The sequence below is a fragment of the Rissa tridactyla genome, chromosome 8 (assembly GCF_028500815.1).
Source record: "Rissa tridactyla isolate bRisTri1 chromosome 8, bRisTri1.patW.cur.20221130, whole genome shotgun sequence".
Taxonomy (NCBI): Eukaryota; Metazoa; Chordata; class Aves; order Charadriiformes; family Laridae; genus Rissa; species Rissa tridactyla.
Genome location: NC_071473.1, coordinates 21,539,113 through 21,557,936, shown reverse-complemented (window position 1 = coordinate 21,557,936; position 18,824 = coordinate 21,539,113). Strand labels below are relative to the sequence as shown.

Below are 18,824 nucleotides of genomic sequence, written 5' to 3'. Positions count from 1 at the left end.
TTCCAGAGGAACACACTGACATTTCTGTTCCCACCTACCTACTAAATGGAAATGGAAGGCAAAAAGTGACCTCTCCCAGCAAACAAAGGGCCTAGCTCTATATTCAGAAACAAATGGGACTTGTAGAGAACAGAGTCTAATAATTATAACGCCCACAAAGCATGCCTAGAAAGAACAAGCCCAGAAAGAACATGCCAAACTTCTCTTTTCTCTTTTTCTTTTTTAAATAAGAGCAGAATTCCACAACACAATTTGCAATTAAAAGGATGCAATGGAATTTGCCTCAAAAAAATTACGGCCACTCGATTTGGCACACTTCAAGACATTTCTCAAGAGTGCGGGGAAGGAAAGAACAAATTGATTTCTCTGAATAAAGTAGAAGCAAGTGCTCTAACGAATCCAGGGGAAACAATTAGTATGGAAAGTAGAGTGGAAAAATAAGTAGACGCACATCGCCTACAAGAGAGGGGAAGGAGACTGCCCTGAAGCCAGTCGTAGTCGCAGGCGCCTATGAAGCTGAACGTAAAAAGTCACTGGAGAAGAGGCAAGTCTGAGACAGCCACTTTGATGCTAAACAAGCAAAGGTAATGCATTTCCTTGGGGGCAGCTGGGTAACCAGCAATTTAAGATGAGAAGAGCCAGGGCTTTGCAAACAGCTAACTGAACATTTCTTGTAAATACGCACAGGACAGAAGCCACCCGTGTAAGGTGTACGCACAAAGACTGGAGACACACCACCTGTACTTTCTCCTCCTTACTCTAACACCTTCAAAGTAAAGCCTTCTTTGTGTATTTGTGTAGGCGCTTCCCAGAACAAGCCCTGAGGAAAGGCACCAGCTCCCCGTGGATTTTGGCCAGGACACTACACAGAACCATACAATAAAACTCAGCAGATCATACAACAGAGGTTCACCCTGGACGCCTGAAAACTGCAAAGGGAGTTTATCCTTCAAATTTATCCTTATTACTGGCCTAAACATTTTGTACCACCTCCGCACTAGGCTTAGTTGTATTCAACATACTTTACCAATCAACGCCTCTATGCCCAAATATAAAACACAGGCTCCAAAGGAGGACACAAACATATACACTTCAAATAATACACAATTACTTTTTTTGGTATTACTAACTTGGCATATTAAGCTTTGCTTTGTGATTCAGTGTTTCTGACCTCCTTGTACTTTAATGAAATTGAGGTATCAAAGTAGTTTTGAAGCCCTGATTGCTCCTGGGTTCCCAGGCGTCATCCAGGTTTTCCTCCTTTCGACTGTAACATTCAGGAGTTTGCCAAGAAAGCTACAGCAACAGAGATACCAGTAAAACCTTCGGCAGAGTGGGAGCTCACGCCGGCAACTAAGTTCTTCTGCCAGCTTTACCTTACGAGCCAAAAACCTTCTCCCTGCATAACCATATTTCACCAGCGCTTTTGCCAACAGGGCAATGTCAGCAAGGAGGATCATAACCTCCTGGTCCTGGTGGATGTAACTTCACCAGCAGCACGGTGCAGTCTCAGAGGCTGCAACTTTCTGGAGCTAAGTCCTCGCTCATGGCTGTGTGCAGAGAAGCATCCTTCCCAGAAGGTCTTGTGGAAAGCAGGAGCTAAAAAAAAAAAGCCTTCTATCCTAGGTAAGGTAAATCAAACATGACCATGTTTACCCTCACAGTGACCACAGACGAAACCACTTAACACCAAAGAATAGTGCAGGTGTTGCCTTTGAGAGCCTCACCCTGCCCAGCTGATCTGTATGCACGAATGTGACATTCTTACAAACAACCACCTTCCCTCTGACCTGCAGATCAAGACATTTTCTACCTTCACTGTAGTGCCAAGCATTTAAATACTCATTTTCTCTTTAAGATTAAACTAATGCAGGAAAATATTTTCATACACAGCAAATCACAACAGGATTTTTTTTTTTTTCCTTAAGGTAAAGGAATGCTGGCTTTTTGACAGGAAAATCTTGATTTACAGTCGCCTATGAACAACTGATAAAGCGCATTAGGTGTTGGTATATATAAGCTCTCCTTTCCAGAAAGTGTTTGCATTATTCATAGTTTGGGATGATTAATGAAAAAGCAGTATTTATTTGGGGACCAGCAATAGATTGTTGCATCATGGTGAGATATAGATTTCTCCACACTTAAGACAACGGCACTTATTTATTATTTTGGCAGCAGTTTTTCTATGGTATTTTATCTTTGTTTATGTCTCTGTTTTTAGGTAGCCGTGCTTTTAAATTAGCACCACAGGGCAAATGCAGTCTCACGTGGTGATCTTAGCTACGATTTGGAACAAAGCTGCTTCTGTTGTTCTTGGTTGTGTTTTTTATTCAGGGAAATTTTCAAGTTTTGTTTCTTTCAGCAGGCTTGCTGCTACCTTAGTAAATGGGAAACTTCCCCCCCCCCCCAAATTTAGTGCAAAATCATCGCAAAATAATAGGTAAGCTAGGCTTGCCAAGCCTGTAAGGGTAACAAGCATGACTACTCCTTACACTTGCTACCGGCCATTTGCTTCAGTGCCAGTACTCTTGATTCAACTCAATGGTCAAAAAGCTTTGAAGGTCGGCAGCAATCAGCTAAACATCAAAGCAGAAAGCGCCTGGAAAAAGGCTTTCCTTACCTGCTGCGTTTGTTGCCTCTGAATTGCCCTCACCTTTGGGACAGGGCTCTCTCTAGAGGACGAGGACTGCTGCCGGGACCGGCTCCCATTCTGAAGGGGTTCAGCCACCATGGCCCCCGACACTCCCGACATGCTGCCTGTGCTCCGCAGGGAAGCACTGTGTGGCAAGGACTGTGGGGCTTTGGCCCTGGCGCCCAGCCCGGCTTGGTCCATTTTGCGGATCTGTGCTTGGCTGCTGCTGTTCTGGCGGGGCAGCGCGATGGGGACGTGCTTGTCTGGGACCGCGTGGCGCCGGGAGAAGTCCTCACTCTGCGTGCTGCGCTTGGTGAAGTCCTCCATGCTGCTGTTGCTGGGTCCGCTGAGTTTGAAGTCTTCGCTGTTGCTTCGGCTCCGGGAGCTGGCAGTGCTCAGGTTCTCCAGGCTGGAGTCCACAGAGGCCTTCGGCATCGGCGGGGTTGGGTTGTTGAGATGGTAAACTGGGTTCTGGAACGACAGAGGCTGGAGGCTGCCCTGTTGGTTTAAAGCCGGGTGCAGAGGCCTCCTCACCTGGGGAGCGCTCTGGGGTGTGCTCTGAGTTTCCCACAGCTGTTTGATGTTCGCCACCTGGGTGATGGAGAGCTGGCTGCCGGCCAAGCGCAAAGGCACATCGTGCATGATAGAAGCATGGTCACTGTGAGCCGTGTGAGGATCCTGGAGGTCCATGAGAGAGATGCTACGTCCATTGGGCAAGATGCTGTCCCTTTCATCCTTATCTGAGTAAGTCATGCTCTGGGTGGATGCCTGCTGAACCAACAGTAAGGTCTTGCCCCTAAAATATCCATCTACATTTTCCTGGGTTGGAGACTTCAGCTTATGCAAGTCACTGTGGAGTGGAAAGGAATTTGGTTAATTTTTAAGCAACCAAGATGCTGAGAGATCTGTCCCAGAGAAGTCTTTCTACCTCATTTAACCTCCCCCCCAACTGAAAGCTTCAAGGAACCAGATTTCCTTTTATGAGCTTTTTGTGTTCAAGTCAGAACACACTCTTCCTTAATTACCACTTATCTTTGAGAATTACGTTTGATTCAAGAAGTGCTTCATCTTTATTTTTTTTCACAGGTGAAATGTAAACCATTCCCACCAAACCCTTCCCCCTCAGACACTTCTGTCTCCAGCGAGACTTTGGAGCATTTCAGATCCCATTTAACCCTTCGCCAGCGTTATGTATTTCAGGGGTCTGAAGATGCCGCAGGAGTTGCATGAAGGCTCCTGTAGATCTATACGTAAGCTCAGAGCGCAGATGTTTCCACATGACAAAACTGGCCTTTGTACCTGACAGCGCAGAAACTACTCTGAGACCATCCAAGCTCTTTGGCACTTCTGTCACAGCTTTTTGCTTAACAGCTATTACAGGGTGAGAAACGCTGCACTAAACAGAGGAGGAACTATTTTTGCTGTTCCACTGGTAACACGTTCCACCTACAGCCTAGTTTTTTCATTAGTAGTAAATAAGTGGCCTGATAGCCAAAAGGAAATGTTATGGCTGACTACGCGTCCGAACACTCGGACTGGCAGTAAATTGCAAAACCAGTTTTTAGCGGCTGAAGTCACTGACTCCTAGAGACACGTTTCAGACCTGGGTAAGTCAAAAGCTTCAGGTCTCCAGTGCCACCTTGCGCACCTCTTACTGGGACTGTGTATTGCCCGTGACAGAGGACCAAGCTCCCCACTCCTACAGCTGGCCTGGGCAGACAGCTCCGGTGACGGTGCGCTCAACTCCAACAGGACGACCAACCCCCTTAGCCCACATCTTCCCTTGAGCTCTGGCTGTTACATACCCATCAGTGGGGTCCTCAAATATCTTCTGAAGCCCTGAGGAGAGACTGCCACTGACGTTTGGACTAGAGCTGTGCTCAGTGAAACGCCTCAGCTGCTGCTGTATTGGCGTAGGGTTGGTCATTGATTTGGTGATATCGGCAAGAATACGAGGAAGAGGTCCCAGTTTTGCCACGGTCGCCTGTAGGAAGGAATTTTCACCCTAATTGGACAACAAGCACCGCGACATCCGCCAGTTTTTTTGATAACGATGCACAGAGGCGGAGGGGTGGAGGTGGAAGGAAGGAGGGTGGGTGGTTGTGTGCGGGTGTGCCAGGACCGTAATGCAGTGTTACGGAGCAGCGTAACCACGGCGACGAGATGGATGGAGGAGACGAAACAGGGTGCAGCAGACATTGAGGAAAGAAAAGGAAATAGAAAAGAAATTAGGATTGACCCACAAAAATAAAAATCATGCTCAATAAAACAAAACTATTGCCATTCCAATGCAAAACTATCATGCAAAGCGAACTGAGTCCAGGGTGGGTGAGGTCAAAGTGAAAACTATGGTATCTAATCATTAAAGGGCATTCCAAGACTACAGATTCAGCTAGTGGGGGAACTTTCCAGGCAAAGGGTGTCATGTGGTAAAGGAAATGCATGCCAACAGACAAGGGGATGCGGCATTCAGGGGATCATGAGAGAATCGCAAGGGTTGAGGGAGATGGGGAGAGGGAAGGTTTTCATTTCATAAGCCTTTTGCTTTTAGCATCCTACGCTGATGCCATCTTCTGCAGCACCCTGCTATCAACAACTAAGGCATTTTTCCCTACCTAAAAGTGAAAAATAACTGCATGAAAACATCAATGATCCTCGGCCCAACATAATCACATCAACCTAGGATGAAATGTGTCGCTTCTTGTTCAATTACATGTTAGCTCAGTGTTGCCCAGGCCTAGGATAAGAGCAGCTGACCTTCCAGCAAGGAAGGCTGCTCATTCAGGCTCTTTATCTTTCTCTCCGCTTTGGGTCACTGCTGGTTCTATCATCTACAGGGCATCTTCAGGCTCTCAGGACTGCCGGAAGAAGTTGAAAGTGCTGAAGGTTTATAAGAAAGTAAAACTCCACTAGGAAGACAATGCTTTTTACAAAGATATCCTTATTTTTCCTGTAAGCAGGTGTTCAGTCAGTTTGGCTCCAGAGAAAGATCGCTTTACAGGCGCTTTCGTACAGCACTTCTGTGTCTATTAAAACCTCTGAGGTGACTTCTCTCATCATTTCCCAGTCATCACCTACAGTAAAGCAGTACTGCAATGTAACCTTACGCCTTAATTCTCTTTTTAGCAAAGCACTGTACCAGCTCCCGAGGCCCTGTTAGGACAGAACCATGCACCTAACCTACAGAAAGGGCAAAGCAGATCTGCTGTGACGGTTTATCCAGGTCGGGCTCCTCCCTTTCCTCGCTGCCCAAGACGTTTATGCCCGCTGCATTCAGAGAGGAGCTCACAGTAACTAACACCACATCCGAAGATCCATTTGCAGTTCTAAAGACTGGAGCTGGGTTTCTCTTGACCTAACGTCTGACCAGCTCGGAGGGAGACGGCAGCGTTCCCTGCACTGGTGGGTGTACCCCCATTTGGAGAAACGGACGATCCGGTCTTCTGAGTCTCCCTTTGCCTGTTTTCCTGAGGCTGCTGAATTGTCTTTATAGCTGACTTGCCTGCCTGTGACATTTTGAATATACAACGGTGTGCATGTATGAGGGAAACGGAAAAACAAGCTCATATATTGCTATCAAACTAAGATTAACTAAGATTAATATATATCACCTTTTTGAGTCAAGGACATTTCAATTTACTCTGATGCAACAAACTCAGGGGTTTTTTTTTGTTTTCTGTTTTAAATAATGTACTGCGAGAAAACAGATACCCAACAAATAACTATTTTGGCAAACCTTAAAGCAATAAAAACATTAAGAGTGCATTGCAATTCATCTCACCTCTCCAGCTTCAAAAGAAAGAATAATATAAATGGAATACGGACAAAACAACACACCTCTAAAAGTTGAAATATGGAACAGTTCCAAGCACTTGCAAAAAAAAAAAAAAAAAAAAAAAAAAAGACTCACAGCTCAGCTGTTCTGGGTCTTCTCAACTACCTTTGCTCTCAAGGTTTTAATGATTTTGGATCCTGCTATCAAGGTATTAACGATTTTGGATCCTGCAAAGCCACATAGGTAAGGAAGAGCAAACTACTGCCTTTTCTCCTTCTACAGCTAAATGGAAGCAATGCTTATTGTTGGCGATATCTATTGCAATCAGCAGAACAGAATCTGGACAACACATATGACCCCAGCACAATCCACAGCAAAAAGCATCTTGCTTTTTACAGGATAAAACTGTGAGTGCAATCAGGTTTTTACATGGCATCCTCTTCTAACTAATCCAAAGACTGCAGAACTGAGAACATCCCAGCAGGCTTCGGATCACGTCTTTAGTGAGAACAGTTTTGCCCGGCCAACACATTATTCCACCAGAGCCTTGTGTGTAGCAAAGTACCTCCATTAGTATCAAAAAGGGCAAACGAAAAAAATTTTAATTTTCTGTCCAAACACCCTCCCTTTTTTCCAGCTCACTTATGAGAAAGGACCGGCTGCTCAGGGAATTCCAGGCCTACTTTTAAGCGCTGCCCTCTCCACCGCTGAACACTCAGCCTTACTTAAGGCTCTGCAAAGTGTTTGCGCTGCTGCTGAAGCCCAACCACTTCACATGCCCTGCTTCGGGCCTTGATCTGAAATCACGCTAAGAACAGTTGTGAAATACCACTATCAAACATTCCTCTCAAAAGCTGTTGAATAAGTTCTCCCTAAAGCAGGATTCAGCTGCTCCCTTGATGTTTGCTAGTGTTTACTGTTGCTATGATACAATCGCCGGATTCACCCTCCCGGGCCTCCAGCCTGCTTTACCTTATCAAGTTGGGACACAACCTCCCATAAGAGGGAATGCAAAACTGAGAGCTCTCTGCCCAGGTCGATGTAGCCCTCAAATCCAGGCATGTTTGAGATGGTATCTGGATTAGAGATCTCCAGGAGAAAACGCTTCATTCCTCCCCACTCATGTTCCAAAAAGTCATTCATGAAGGCCATGTATTCTTCCTTGTTACCAAACCTGCGAGAAAGGGGAGGCGGGGGGAAACCCAGTCAATAATTTCCACACAAAATACAGAGCAGAAGTGCTTATAGACAATTACGTAAACGCCTAACTTTAGACCTGCCTTTCTGAAGGTTTAGTCTGGGAGGAAGAAAAGGACAATTTAAGAGATTCACCACTTCCTTGAACTTATTTAAATACTAATAATTCACTGTTCATATTACAATCAAGGACTCAACACATCTCTCCCCCCTCCCTTCAACAGACACCCTTTCTCTCCTCCCCTTCTCTGCATCTCCTCCCCTGTAAGCGACATGCCATGCCCTTTGCATCATTCAGCTGGGAATTCTGGAGGAAGAAAGGACAATCATGATCCTTGGTGGGAACAGGCTTTTTTTCCTTTTGAACTGGCATACACACTGACATGCTAATGCATGGCTTCTCTTGGTTTTATACTGTGTCCCCTCTACTGAATTCAACACAGCTCAGATCTGCATGTGAAAAGGAGAATTTATCTAGCTCAGCACTGAGGTGTCTCAAAGGGAACAGCATTCACATATAAGTGAGAAGTTTCCTCCTTTTCTAAAGCTGACTTCAGTTTGCCAGAGAATCAGCTGCCTGCAAACGTGACTACCAAGCAGGGCTCTCCTTGCTCCACAGTAACCTCCAGTGACTCGCGCCCCTGGAGGCACAGATTTCACTTTTATTGCCACCACCTACTTAGCAAAATTGGCGAGATTCTGAATGACTTTAGCAATAAGTGTGAGCGTGCGAGATGTTCGGTCGTCAGGATACTCCTGCATGAGGCTAAAGAGGCTGGGGGACATGATAGCGGGGCAGAGGAAGCGGAGGAAGAGGGAGGCACTGATCAGGCGTTCACTGATGTCCTGCTTGCCCCTGCTCAGGCACTGCTGCTTCCAAGATGCAAATACCTCCTTCAGCTCACGAGGGAATACGCTGAAAAACAATAAGCCAGGAAATAAAATCGCACGAGCAACGAGATACAACAAGTTGAACTGGTGACCAATCATCTGAAATAATTATCTGTGAGAAAACATCATCGTCTCTTGGTTTTTTTTCCCCTCTTTTCGCTCTCTAGGCTAGGAAATGCCATTAGGCATCTATTCTTAGATCCCCATTTAATCTGGTAATACTTAAGTAGTCTTTAAAGCATCCCTTGTTCATATATGTTAAGTGAAGCCATTTTCAGACACACCGATTTGCGAGCTAAGAACTACTTATCCGTCGCTACCCTGGTGCAAACAGGGCATTAGAATACTAAAACCAAACTAAACCAAACTGAACTCATCTCCATGACTCAAATTCTTATTTCGCTTGTTAACTCTCTCAGTATTTTCCCTGTGCTTCATCTGGAAGCAGAAAGGCCCATGTTCTTTCACTGCTACTCAGAAACACAGATTAACGGAAGTCTCTCTGCCAGTGTTTCCTCCCTGTGATTTCCTGTTCAGTTCTACAGATCTAAAGGGTCTGAAAGTTTTCTGCAGACATCAAAAGTGTCAGGTTTTTATTCCAAGTTCAAGCTAAGCTGTTATCTTCTTACTTTATTCAGCTACAGCTCAGTACGTGTTCCCTTGGCAAAGTATTTCAGCAGAAGTTCCTGTCAGGTACAGTCTGTAGGGTTGGAACCCCTCAATTTGGGCACGAGTTCCACCTGCAATATGGTGTCACACGTAGGAAGGTAGTGAGGAAAGGAAACGAAGGCAGCGTCAGAAGACAGACGGGTTTATGCTATTTCCCTGCACATCTGCTGTTTTCTTATCTTCAGAGGAGGAATGGGCGCCCTCTAAGCAAATGACCTAATGTGGGAGAAGGGGAGGGGAGATGCCTCACCAGTAAGAATTGATAATCTTGCAGAAGGCCAGCTCACAACACATTTTCAGGTTGCTCTGATGATCTGTTAATTCACTGGATGAACATTTGCTGGGATCCACTTCACAGTTTTCATCTGACTCATACAAAGCCTTGATAAACTCCCCTGGACAAAGGGAAGAGCACGACAAACCAGGGTAGTTACATGAAAAGCCTCCTTGACACACCTTTAAATCCTGCTTATGTCTTTCCTTGGCAACTGCCTCTTCTGCTCCCTGTGTCTGCAATACAGCCTCCAGACACCAGATGTTGGGGACATGACTCCTCCCAGCTCCTTCAGAACAGAGCACTTGCTGTGACAGATCAGATGGCCGGTGCTCTGATGCTTCAGCCTCCCGTGCCCTCGCTGCCCGCAAATGTAGGTGCAGCAACAGGATGGCTTTGCTCATAAACCCTGCAGACACTTCGCTTATCGCTAAAGAATAGGATTTGACTTTGTATTCAAATTGTATTCTCGACTACAAAATTATCCACAGTCTTAGAAACGAAGCTGTGCTATTTGTCTTCATAATTTCATGCACTTGACAACACTATTTGTTTTTATTACTTCCAAATTTACCATTTTAAAAAAAATTTTAAAAAGTGTCACCTTGCTCTTGAGTAAGAGTAATACCTGAGTGCTAGCTACATATCGCTAATTTTCTCAAACCCTTTTTTCAACACCTTGTAGCCTGCATCTTTCAAAATCCTTTGCATTTCCATCGTCCTTCTCTTACGGCATCACAAGAGAAACCGGACACTTACATAACCAGACGAAGTTTCCTTTGTTTGACATACTGGAACGAACTACTTACTAGTTTTCCTCCTATATACGCCAGCACACCAAGCGATTTTAAAACTTTTGTTGTTCGCTAGGAAAAACTCTTTATTCGTTCATTTAATGATTCAATGTCTTTTAATTTCATCTCTCCTCAGATGATCTTCTGGGCTCCAAGCTAACACCACAAGGCTGGTTTGTGCAAAAGGGTTTTGTTTTTTTGTCTTTCTTTTCACCAAAACCCCTAAACACCTCCCACGCCCTCTCCTCAAACCTTAAGTCAGCAGTGTTCTTGCAAGCAAAGCAGGCAGCACATTTTCTATAAGCTTTTGGGTTTTTCGGGGGTCCAAAAAATTTCTGCTGAGGGCATCTAGATCACTTACTCACAAAACTCTGGGCATTGCTTCTATTGAGCCAATTCTGCTTTAACTGTTGCTTACTGGATTATTATTTTTTTTTTTCTTTAAACGCATTTGAAACTTATTCTTTGTGGTCTGCAAGACCCTGCCTTAATCATATATTAAGATGCTCTTACATATGTATTAAATAGCTAACACCGAGCGTGACGTTGTTAATCCTTTCAAAGAACATGGCATCTGAGCAAAACGACACTTAAAACTCGACAAAGAATTAGATGGCTGTATTGTCATGAACAATCTTGCCCTGAGCTACAGACGAGCTGGATGACCTTAGGGGGATTTTCCATCTCTCATGTCTCTGATTTACAATCTTATCACTCAGCACCAATGCTCTAAATGATATATTAGAAGTCATTAATTTTAAAATATTTTTATGTAATTACTGCACATTAAGGGGCTTGCAGACAAATGCAATATACTGGTCCCACAGCTTATTGTTCAGGCTGCTGAAAAGCATCGTACAAAGTATTACGTTGCTCGTTTCTGCATACCAAGCAAGAGGCCAGCACTGTGGCTTGTACGCAGCGGTTCCACCCATGAGAATAAGACTACCAGAACGGGCTCATTGCACTTAAGAAATGGCCAAAACGCGTATAATCACAGACCAGACTCTACTGACCGTTGGAACACTAATTTAGCCAACTACCTCCTTGATGACTTGCCAGCATCTGGGATTGCTGAGGACAAGCGAGACTGGGGTGGGTTTTTTTTGTGTGTGAAAGGATGTGGTGTGGGACTGGGCTTTGGCCTGATCATGTTTCTCTTGTATCAATTTCCAAAGCTTTCTTCATCCAAGAAGTAACAGGGGGATGGGTGGCTCCTTATGCAATTGCGGATAACCAAGACTGCGTGGAGTTGGTACAAGCTAGCTGTAGTGAGGCTGTGAGTTTCTTTGGAAGAGGGCATGCATGTTTTTTGGTCCTCTTTATTGCAGTATTAGTTGCGTGGACAGTAATTCCCAAGGCAGTGGCTTATGACTAGAGCAGAACCTTTTGGTGGAGAGGGGACAATAATACAATTACTAGAAGCCACTCTGGCATGTCCAACCATGGACACCAAGACCCCACGGGTGGAATGGAGTAGGACACCACAGGTTGCCCAGGCAGTTTTAATGAGGCGGTGAGTAAAAAGCACATTGGATAAAGGCAGCGGGAGGCTCCCTAGACAGTCTGCACGTTGATCTCCTGCCCTGTACTGCTCCTCAGTAGCCCTGCAGCCTCACTCCCTCTGGCCATGTTTGCCCAAGGATTTTTGATGGGGCAAGGTACCAGTTTAAAAGATTAACGCAAATGTTTATGAACTAATTGATGTGTGGCAAAGGTAAGGGCTGAGCAAGTCCAAGGTTCACTCTGGAACATGCCAGCATTACCAGCAGTTGCAGCTGAAGCATTTGAAATTAATTTTCTTTTACTACGTGCATCCAACCCAAGCACTAGGGCGGGCATCTCATGCTTAACACTTGTTAACGCCATAGCTGACATTCCCTGTTAACTACAATGGCACATGAAAGAGATGGACTGGAGGCGCCCCAGCAATATGCACTTGTGGACGAGAACTTTGGTTGTCAACCAGACACCCCTGAGCATATCTAACACCCCAGGTGGCGGCACTTCAGCCTAAAGTGAGTGCAGGAGCTTCTTCATCATAAAAGGAGATTAGTGAAATGTATGCTTCTCATTCATTAACCCTTTCTGAAATCTCCACGTAATTGGATTGCACGTGATACCAGATTCACTCCTGACACCATAACACAAGGTATCGGTCTCAATTTCCGCTGTTAAATGATGTATCAAAATCCCCTTTTTGAGCCTGTTCATATATCAGATGGAACAAACACCATTGCCCACAAGTCATTACATTATTATACCTCTTCATCACAACTAGAGACTCAAAAGGTTACCCAGAAAAACATACTATAGTGATACGAACTTTAAGAGGGACTCAGCTACATCAAATCAAGTTTGCCTTGCCTTGGGTGCTACTCCTGCAGGCACCAAAGAGCATCAAGAGTAAGACAGCACCTATTTTGCTATCTGGATGTGAGACACCTGGGCTCAGTTCTGAGGCAGTTCCTTCCCATCCCACATTCCTAGAGGCATGAGGCTTCAGTCACGTTGCAGACAGTGCAGGGTTAACCCTTGCAATGCAAACAGGCACTTTCTTACCTAGTGCATCGTGAAGATACTTCTGCCCTACCAACTTTAGGTATTCCTCAATAGCTTTGGTAGCAAGCGTGTTCTCCCTGAAGATCAAGACATCATGCTCCCCACAACGATCTACCTCAGACATCACCAAATCCGTCAAGAAGTCCTGAAGAAAAAGGTCAAACGGCAAGCGGTTATTTTAATCAGACTCAGTCATGTCAGGCTAACTGCAGAAGCCAAGAAGGAAGGATAAACAGAGGAGCCAGAGGATTACTGGAATAATTGCCCAGCTTCGGACACAGGGTGCAGGTGCTACACGCAGTATGTGCCAAGGAAATAGCTAGGCAGGGCTCCTCTTGGGTTTATTATACTTATAAAATGATCACGAATTATAAAGCGAGAAGCAAAAGTGTTTAAAAAAAACCCTTTACAGCCAAGTTTGTGTTTCAGTTTAGATCCTGAACAGAAACCCTCACCAGCTGATCTATCAGTGCCTTTGTCTGCTGAAAGAAACTGTGATATACTTATCCTTTAATACCAAATATTACATACAAACTTGGATTTAAAAATCCAAGATGGAAGTTAGGCACAAATTCTATAGCTTGGTGGAATTTACATAAGAAGAATGGCTTACATCAATTAAATTCACAAACGAAAAGTGGTTCAAGATTTGGGAAAAAAGTTAACATACTTGCTGTGGATCTATACGGCTTAACTTGAACTGTATTCAAATACCCAGGCAGGAACAATCAGCAAGTCTTTATACAGTGAATAACCTCTTGATAGAAGCTCTAATTCTACGGTAATACTTGTTTCCTGAAGTGATAACTTTATGTGAGTCAAGGACACTCAGCATTCCACAAGAAATGCTTGGTATTCTGCAAGATCCAATTTCAGCCACAATAAAGTTCTCCAGGAGAGGAAGCTTATTTCTCCTTTTTTTTTTTTCTTCCCTTCCTTCAACTGCTCTGAAAAAAAGAGCCCCCAAAACAAACCACCACCCTGAATTAGGGCTGACTGATAACTGACTTGCTGGTTCTGCCGCAAACAGCAACATCCTCCAAACAGTTCAAAGAGTGCGTTAGTAAGGTTTCATAACCCCATTAACTACAGAAGCCATAACGCGTTGCTAGCACGGGAGCGTAAAATACATGGAACAAATTATTTATGATAAATATGGATCAAAAATACATTTAGTGCTCTTGGTTTTCAATCCATTATTGCTGTTTCTTTTCAGCAAAATCTGAGAGAATTATTTTCACTGGGCGCAAACTGGGAACATCCAGCTGCATCACCACCAACATAGTGTGAACTGGAAACGTACCTTCTTTGCAGCTGTAGGTTATGGCAGCCCAAGCTGCTCAATGCTTTTAGTAAATCGAGGTTCAAACATTTAGGCACTAGGAAGGCAAAGTTGTAACGCTATCTACCTAGATAGCAGCTAGCACTGCAGGAATCCAGAGGCTGTTTTCCAGCAGGATTTCAACACAACCCTATGGGAGCTATCCCAGCTACTGGCTTCTCTGGATCGACAAACAACTTGGTAAGGAAGGAGTTCCTATCACATGCTGTCACAGAGCACCAGTCTTTCCAAGACGTATGTCAACGGCAGAACAGAGTGGCATAGGATTACGGAAACATAAAAGGACCTTTTTGGAACAGCTAAATGAGGCTGTCCCTTGGGTGTTGCTTACGGCCATCCTTCCATGTCTCTAACCCTCTAACTTGTGTTTGGTCATGCTTAACTTGCTCTAGCTGACATTACTGGAAGAAGCTGACTACAGCTTGGTACTACTCACACATCCACTTGACAGGCAACTTCCAGATAAATCAATGCTGGATAATGCTTCCCAGAATTTCCCAAGACCCACAGAATATTCTCCCACAATCTATTCGGAGAAACTGATGCTTACTCCAGTTGCTGCCTCACAGAGGACCAGCCATCAGCGTGCACCCAGAAGTCCTAATAACATCCTTGGGGCAGGTGGGATCACCATTAACCGAGTATAGATTCTCCAAATGGCTGTTCAAACGCTGACCAAATCAATGTTAGCATTGATTGGCTGACTTAGCGCTGAATCAACAATGGCACCCTGCTGCTCAGCAGAGAACTTATTTATAGAAGTAATTTTCCAGGATACTAATCTCTTCCTTAGTTATCCTGTATCATGATTTTAGAAATGCAGAAAAGGTTCCTGAACACCCAAATGCAGGTCCTCACTTTGCAGAATAACGTGAAGTTATATAGTCCTCCCACTTAATACTTTGTACACAGTATCTTTGATCCTTGTATCAACTCTTAATCGTTGTTAGCACTGTGCCTATCTATGTGCCTTCCCGGCAGATGCAATTGCTCAAGTCTTTTCAAATACTTTTGAGACCCTTTTTGCAGCCTTACCCCATTATGCATCTTCCGCTGTTGCTTGCGGTTATAGGCTTTCTAGTTTCTAACTGAAAAGATATCACCTATCAGCAGTGAGAGGGAGTCATTTTGACAGGAGCCGCCTGCTCTTACCTTAGCTCTCCCAGTGCTCTGAAGAATGTGCACCAAAGCACAAGCCATCTCTTCCTTATTCCTTACGCTGATCACAGGCTCCAGCACAGAGCAAAGCATAGTGTAGTTGCTGGTAACAAACTCTGCAAATTCTTTGTATTGCTCCATGGGCAAGATGGTGATGGTCTGATAACGGGACTTTATCCGGATGGAAGGTCCCCCCGATTTCCCTTTGTTGGGTGTAGGCGTGCTTACTGGGTACCATTTTTCCACAAACTGGCGACCGGTTACACTGGCCATGGGAATGTTGACCAGGCCAACATAATTGTTCTTGTCCTTCTTCTTCTTCTTCTCCACATCCTTGTAGATGTGAACTGTGATGCTGTGAAGAGGTGGGAGACCGTAGAACTCAAAGTGCTCTCCCCAGAAAATGTTATCTGCTTTTGTTTTGCTGGTGGTGCGGGCAAAGAGAGTGTCATCAAGGCACAGCTCACAGAAGTATTTCTTCTTGGGGGCCAGGTCCTTTGCCTCAATGATCCAGAGACGGAGCACATTTTCAGCTCGACGGCAGTTGTCCTGTGCAGAAGAAAGAGCTCAGCTTTGATTCATAATCCCTAGAAATTGAACATTTTGTGTTGCTAAAGCAGCAGCAAAGGGCTGCCTTTGGTGTCCGAGGCAGGGTCAGAATCAGAATCCAGAATCAGATTCTCTAATCTTCAGAATCAGAATCTCTAGACATTTTCTAAAGTAGAGGCAAAGGGCTGTCTTTTGTACGTCAAAGGTGGGGACTAGAACATTTTTTTTTTTCCTCAAAAAGCTGTATTTGAAGAGGTTTAGAAAGCAAACACTTTGCACAGGAGCCACTCCAAAGCCACCAGACTGGCATGGCACACTGCATTGTTTCCTCTTGTTGAATAACCCTGAGAGCACCGTTAGCCTGTCCCTTGAAGGTGGTATGCCAACTATGGAGGTGACTTATCATATTTCCAGCTGATCAATAATGTGACTCCCCTTCCCTTCTCACTCTGGCTCAAATTCCTTTTGTTTGGGTTTTGTTTTTTTTTTTTTTTTCCTCCAAACCATGCCCCCACAGTAAAACATGAAACCTATGAAGCCATGTACCATCCTTCTGAGGTGCACGGTATCAGACATCTGGTCTGAAACATCATAAGCAGGCAGTGGGGCAGAGATCAGGAAGCAGGCCAACGTGTATTTATTCATTAAAGGTTTGACCTACTGCACTTACTAGAATAGTACACAGCAGCTTTTGATACACTGATGAGCGGACTTCTCCCCAGACTAAATTAATTGAGGACACATCTGTGGGAAGCCCTGGTACACCGGACGAAAATCCAATCATACCACCTCCATTCCCGGGGTAATCTTATTTCCACAGTTTCTATTACCTTATTCGGTTGCACTGTTCTGCGTAGGTTTTCCATCCACTTGTCCCTCTCTGCTGCAGAGGAGCAACTGAAGCATTTACTGCCACTGGAATAGGTCACCTGGAACATATAAACGACAGGCTGAGTTCAGGCAAGCCTAGGAGACATGTAAAGAGGCTGCCAAAAAGTAAGGAAGAAGATAAGCACTGCCTGAGCAACAAAGTAAATATGAAAAAAAGCAGGAAAACAATATGGGACCCTAGAAGGCAGAGAGGTTAAAAGGCCCACAAAATGTAGAGAGGAAAAAAAAAAAAAAGTCAGTTCAAATTAATATAAAACTGAAGAAACATATGAGGAACACCAGAGGCTCCTCTTAAAGACTTTTAAACAAGTCTTTAATCAACCAGTTAATTTATTTTTTTAAAAACACTTGTTAATCGATCCACAGCTATTAAATGCTTGCCATTTTCCCCGTTAAGTCCCAGAGGCAGATGACTTGGTTACTAACATTGTAAAAACAGACAGAACTAACAATGTATTAATATAAGGCAAAACACATCGGAAATGGCATCTTCGGGAAATGCAAAATGTTTCCAAGGGTTTGTACATACAGCAACAGTCTAAAACAAACTGAAGGAGTTGTGCTGCGACCCGGCCCTGACACTAGATGCCATACACAGCTCTGTGTTCATGCGGGAGGGAACCACCTTGGCTTCTTTCATGTTTACGTGGTCCGACACGCTTCATTTACTGCTTCCATTCATTTGTGCGCACAATTAAAAAGCACTTTGAGGCAGCAACCTCAGAGCTAAGGTGTTGCCAGTTTTTTTTCACTCAACTCCCTAAACCTAAGCAAGCCGGAAAGCGCTTCCAACCAGAAGAAAGAGATTGAAGCGAACAGGAACAGTTCCTGGATACGTCCTGAGGGAGAAGGGCCTGATCTGCTGGTTTTCTGCCAGAGCAGTTTTCCAGGTTGTAAACAGATCTTTATTCCAGCAGTTTAGACACATCTGACTAATCCTGCTGAAGCCAGACTGCTGCCCGCCCCTGCACGCCAGATTACCACAGCCTCAGACTCGTCCAAATAGCTCACACGGATACGCTGTTGGTCCTGCAAGGGAAGGACTGTGCTCACAGTTTCTGAAGCAAAGCTGAGAGCCGTGTGGTGCCATGCTGCAGCCTGCACTGAAACAGCAAGAGGATCTTTGCATCCTGTTCCGTAGCGCAATGGATACCTCTGCAGCTACTGAAGCTTCTCCTTCAGCAGTCGGCAAACAGGCTGAGCTAATGGAAGGGTGCTCTGACTGGAAATCGCATTTCTCAGCTATGGTATATTTTCTAAATTTAATTTTAAGTGAATTTGGAGAGGATGAATACACAGCTTATTAACAATAGTATGTTTGAGCCATACATTTGCATGCAAACTACAAATGCTTAAATATTTATCAAATTAAAGAGATTTTGCAATTGGAAGACACAGTAATTGAAAAAGATTTCTCTCCATTGAGTGATGGGTGCCATTAGCCTCAAGGACTTCAAAATCGCATGCTGGTTAGACAGCCCCCACCCAAACCTCAGGACGGCAGCGGCTGCCCATCTGTTCTCCAATGACAAAGTCACAGAACAGTGTCCTGCAAGGGTTCAGACTGATGGGCAGCATATAATCGGCTGCGTGTTTGGAGAGGGTTCATTACCTCAAAGCAGAAGTCTTGCCCGAGGATACTGCTGTGTAGTGGTTTGACAAAGACTTTTTCTTCTGACCCAAGATCCAGGGCCTCCACGGCGCTGCCTGGGCTCAGTAAAGACTCATGGGAACGGGACTCTTTCAGCTTTGGCAATCCGCGGGACCTGTAAGAGAACAAGGGGGAAAGGAAACATTATTTTTCTTGCAGTTACCAAAACAGTTGGCAAGACCCCAGAGAAAGCTGCAACTCGATGTTTGTTCAGAACAATTTCTACAATTAGTCTGTAAACCGTACGAAAATAACATGAGGCCAGTAATCCCAGACTCCTAAGGAAAAAATCCACCTACACAAGCCCAGGAAGTCCATTCCCACTGACCTAGAAATTGTAGGTGCTGAGCCATCAGTGAAAGAATGGCAAAACAAGAAGTTCAGAACTTACCTGCTGAAATTTAAAGAAACCTCACAGATCAGTTTGGATATATTACTG

General features: G+C 44.6%; 1 protein-coding gene across 8 annotated transcripts in view; it reads right to left on the bottom strand.

The window, feature by feature from the left end:
• The window catches only part of RASAL2 (RAS protein activator like 2), a 189,562-nt gene that overhangs the window by 11,637 nt on the left and 159,101 nt on the right, over positions 1-18,824 (bottom strand). For 6 of the 8 annotated variants that reach the window (XM_054210813.1, XM_054210814.1, XM_054210818.1 and 3 more), the window contains exons 6-14: positions 18,347-18,500; positions 16,674-16,772; positions 15,289-15,843; positions 12,795-12,939; positions 9,415-9,559; positions 8,284-8,520; positions 7,380-7,581; positions 4,438-4,637; positions 2,621-3,482 (exon numbers count right to left, since the gene is read on the bottom strand). In XM_054210813.1, the coding sequence (XP_054066788.1) occupies positions 2,621-3,482; positions 4,438-4,637; positions 7,380-7,581; positions 8,284-8,520; positions 9,415-9,559; positions 12,795-12,939; positions 15,289-15,843; positions 16,674-16,772; positions 18,347-18,500 (2,599 nt within the window). The remainder of the gene's footprint in view (positions 1-2,620; positions 3,483-4,437; positions 4,638-7,379; positions 7,582-8,283; positions 8,521-9,414; positions 9,560-12,794; positions 12,940-15,288; positions 15,844-16,673; positions 16,773-18,346; positions 18,501-18,824) is intronic. The other 2 variants (XM_054210815.1, XM_054210812.1) reach the window with 1 other exon arrangement.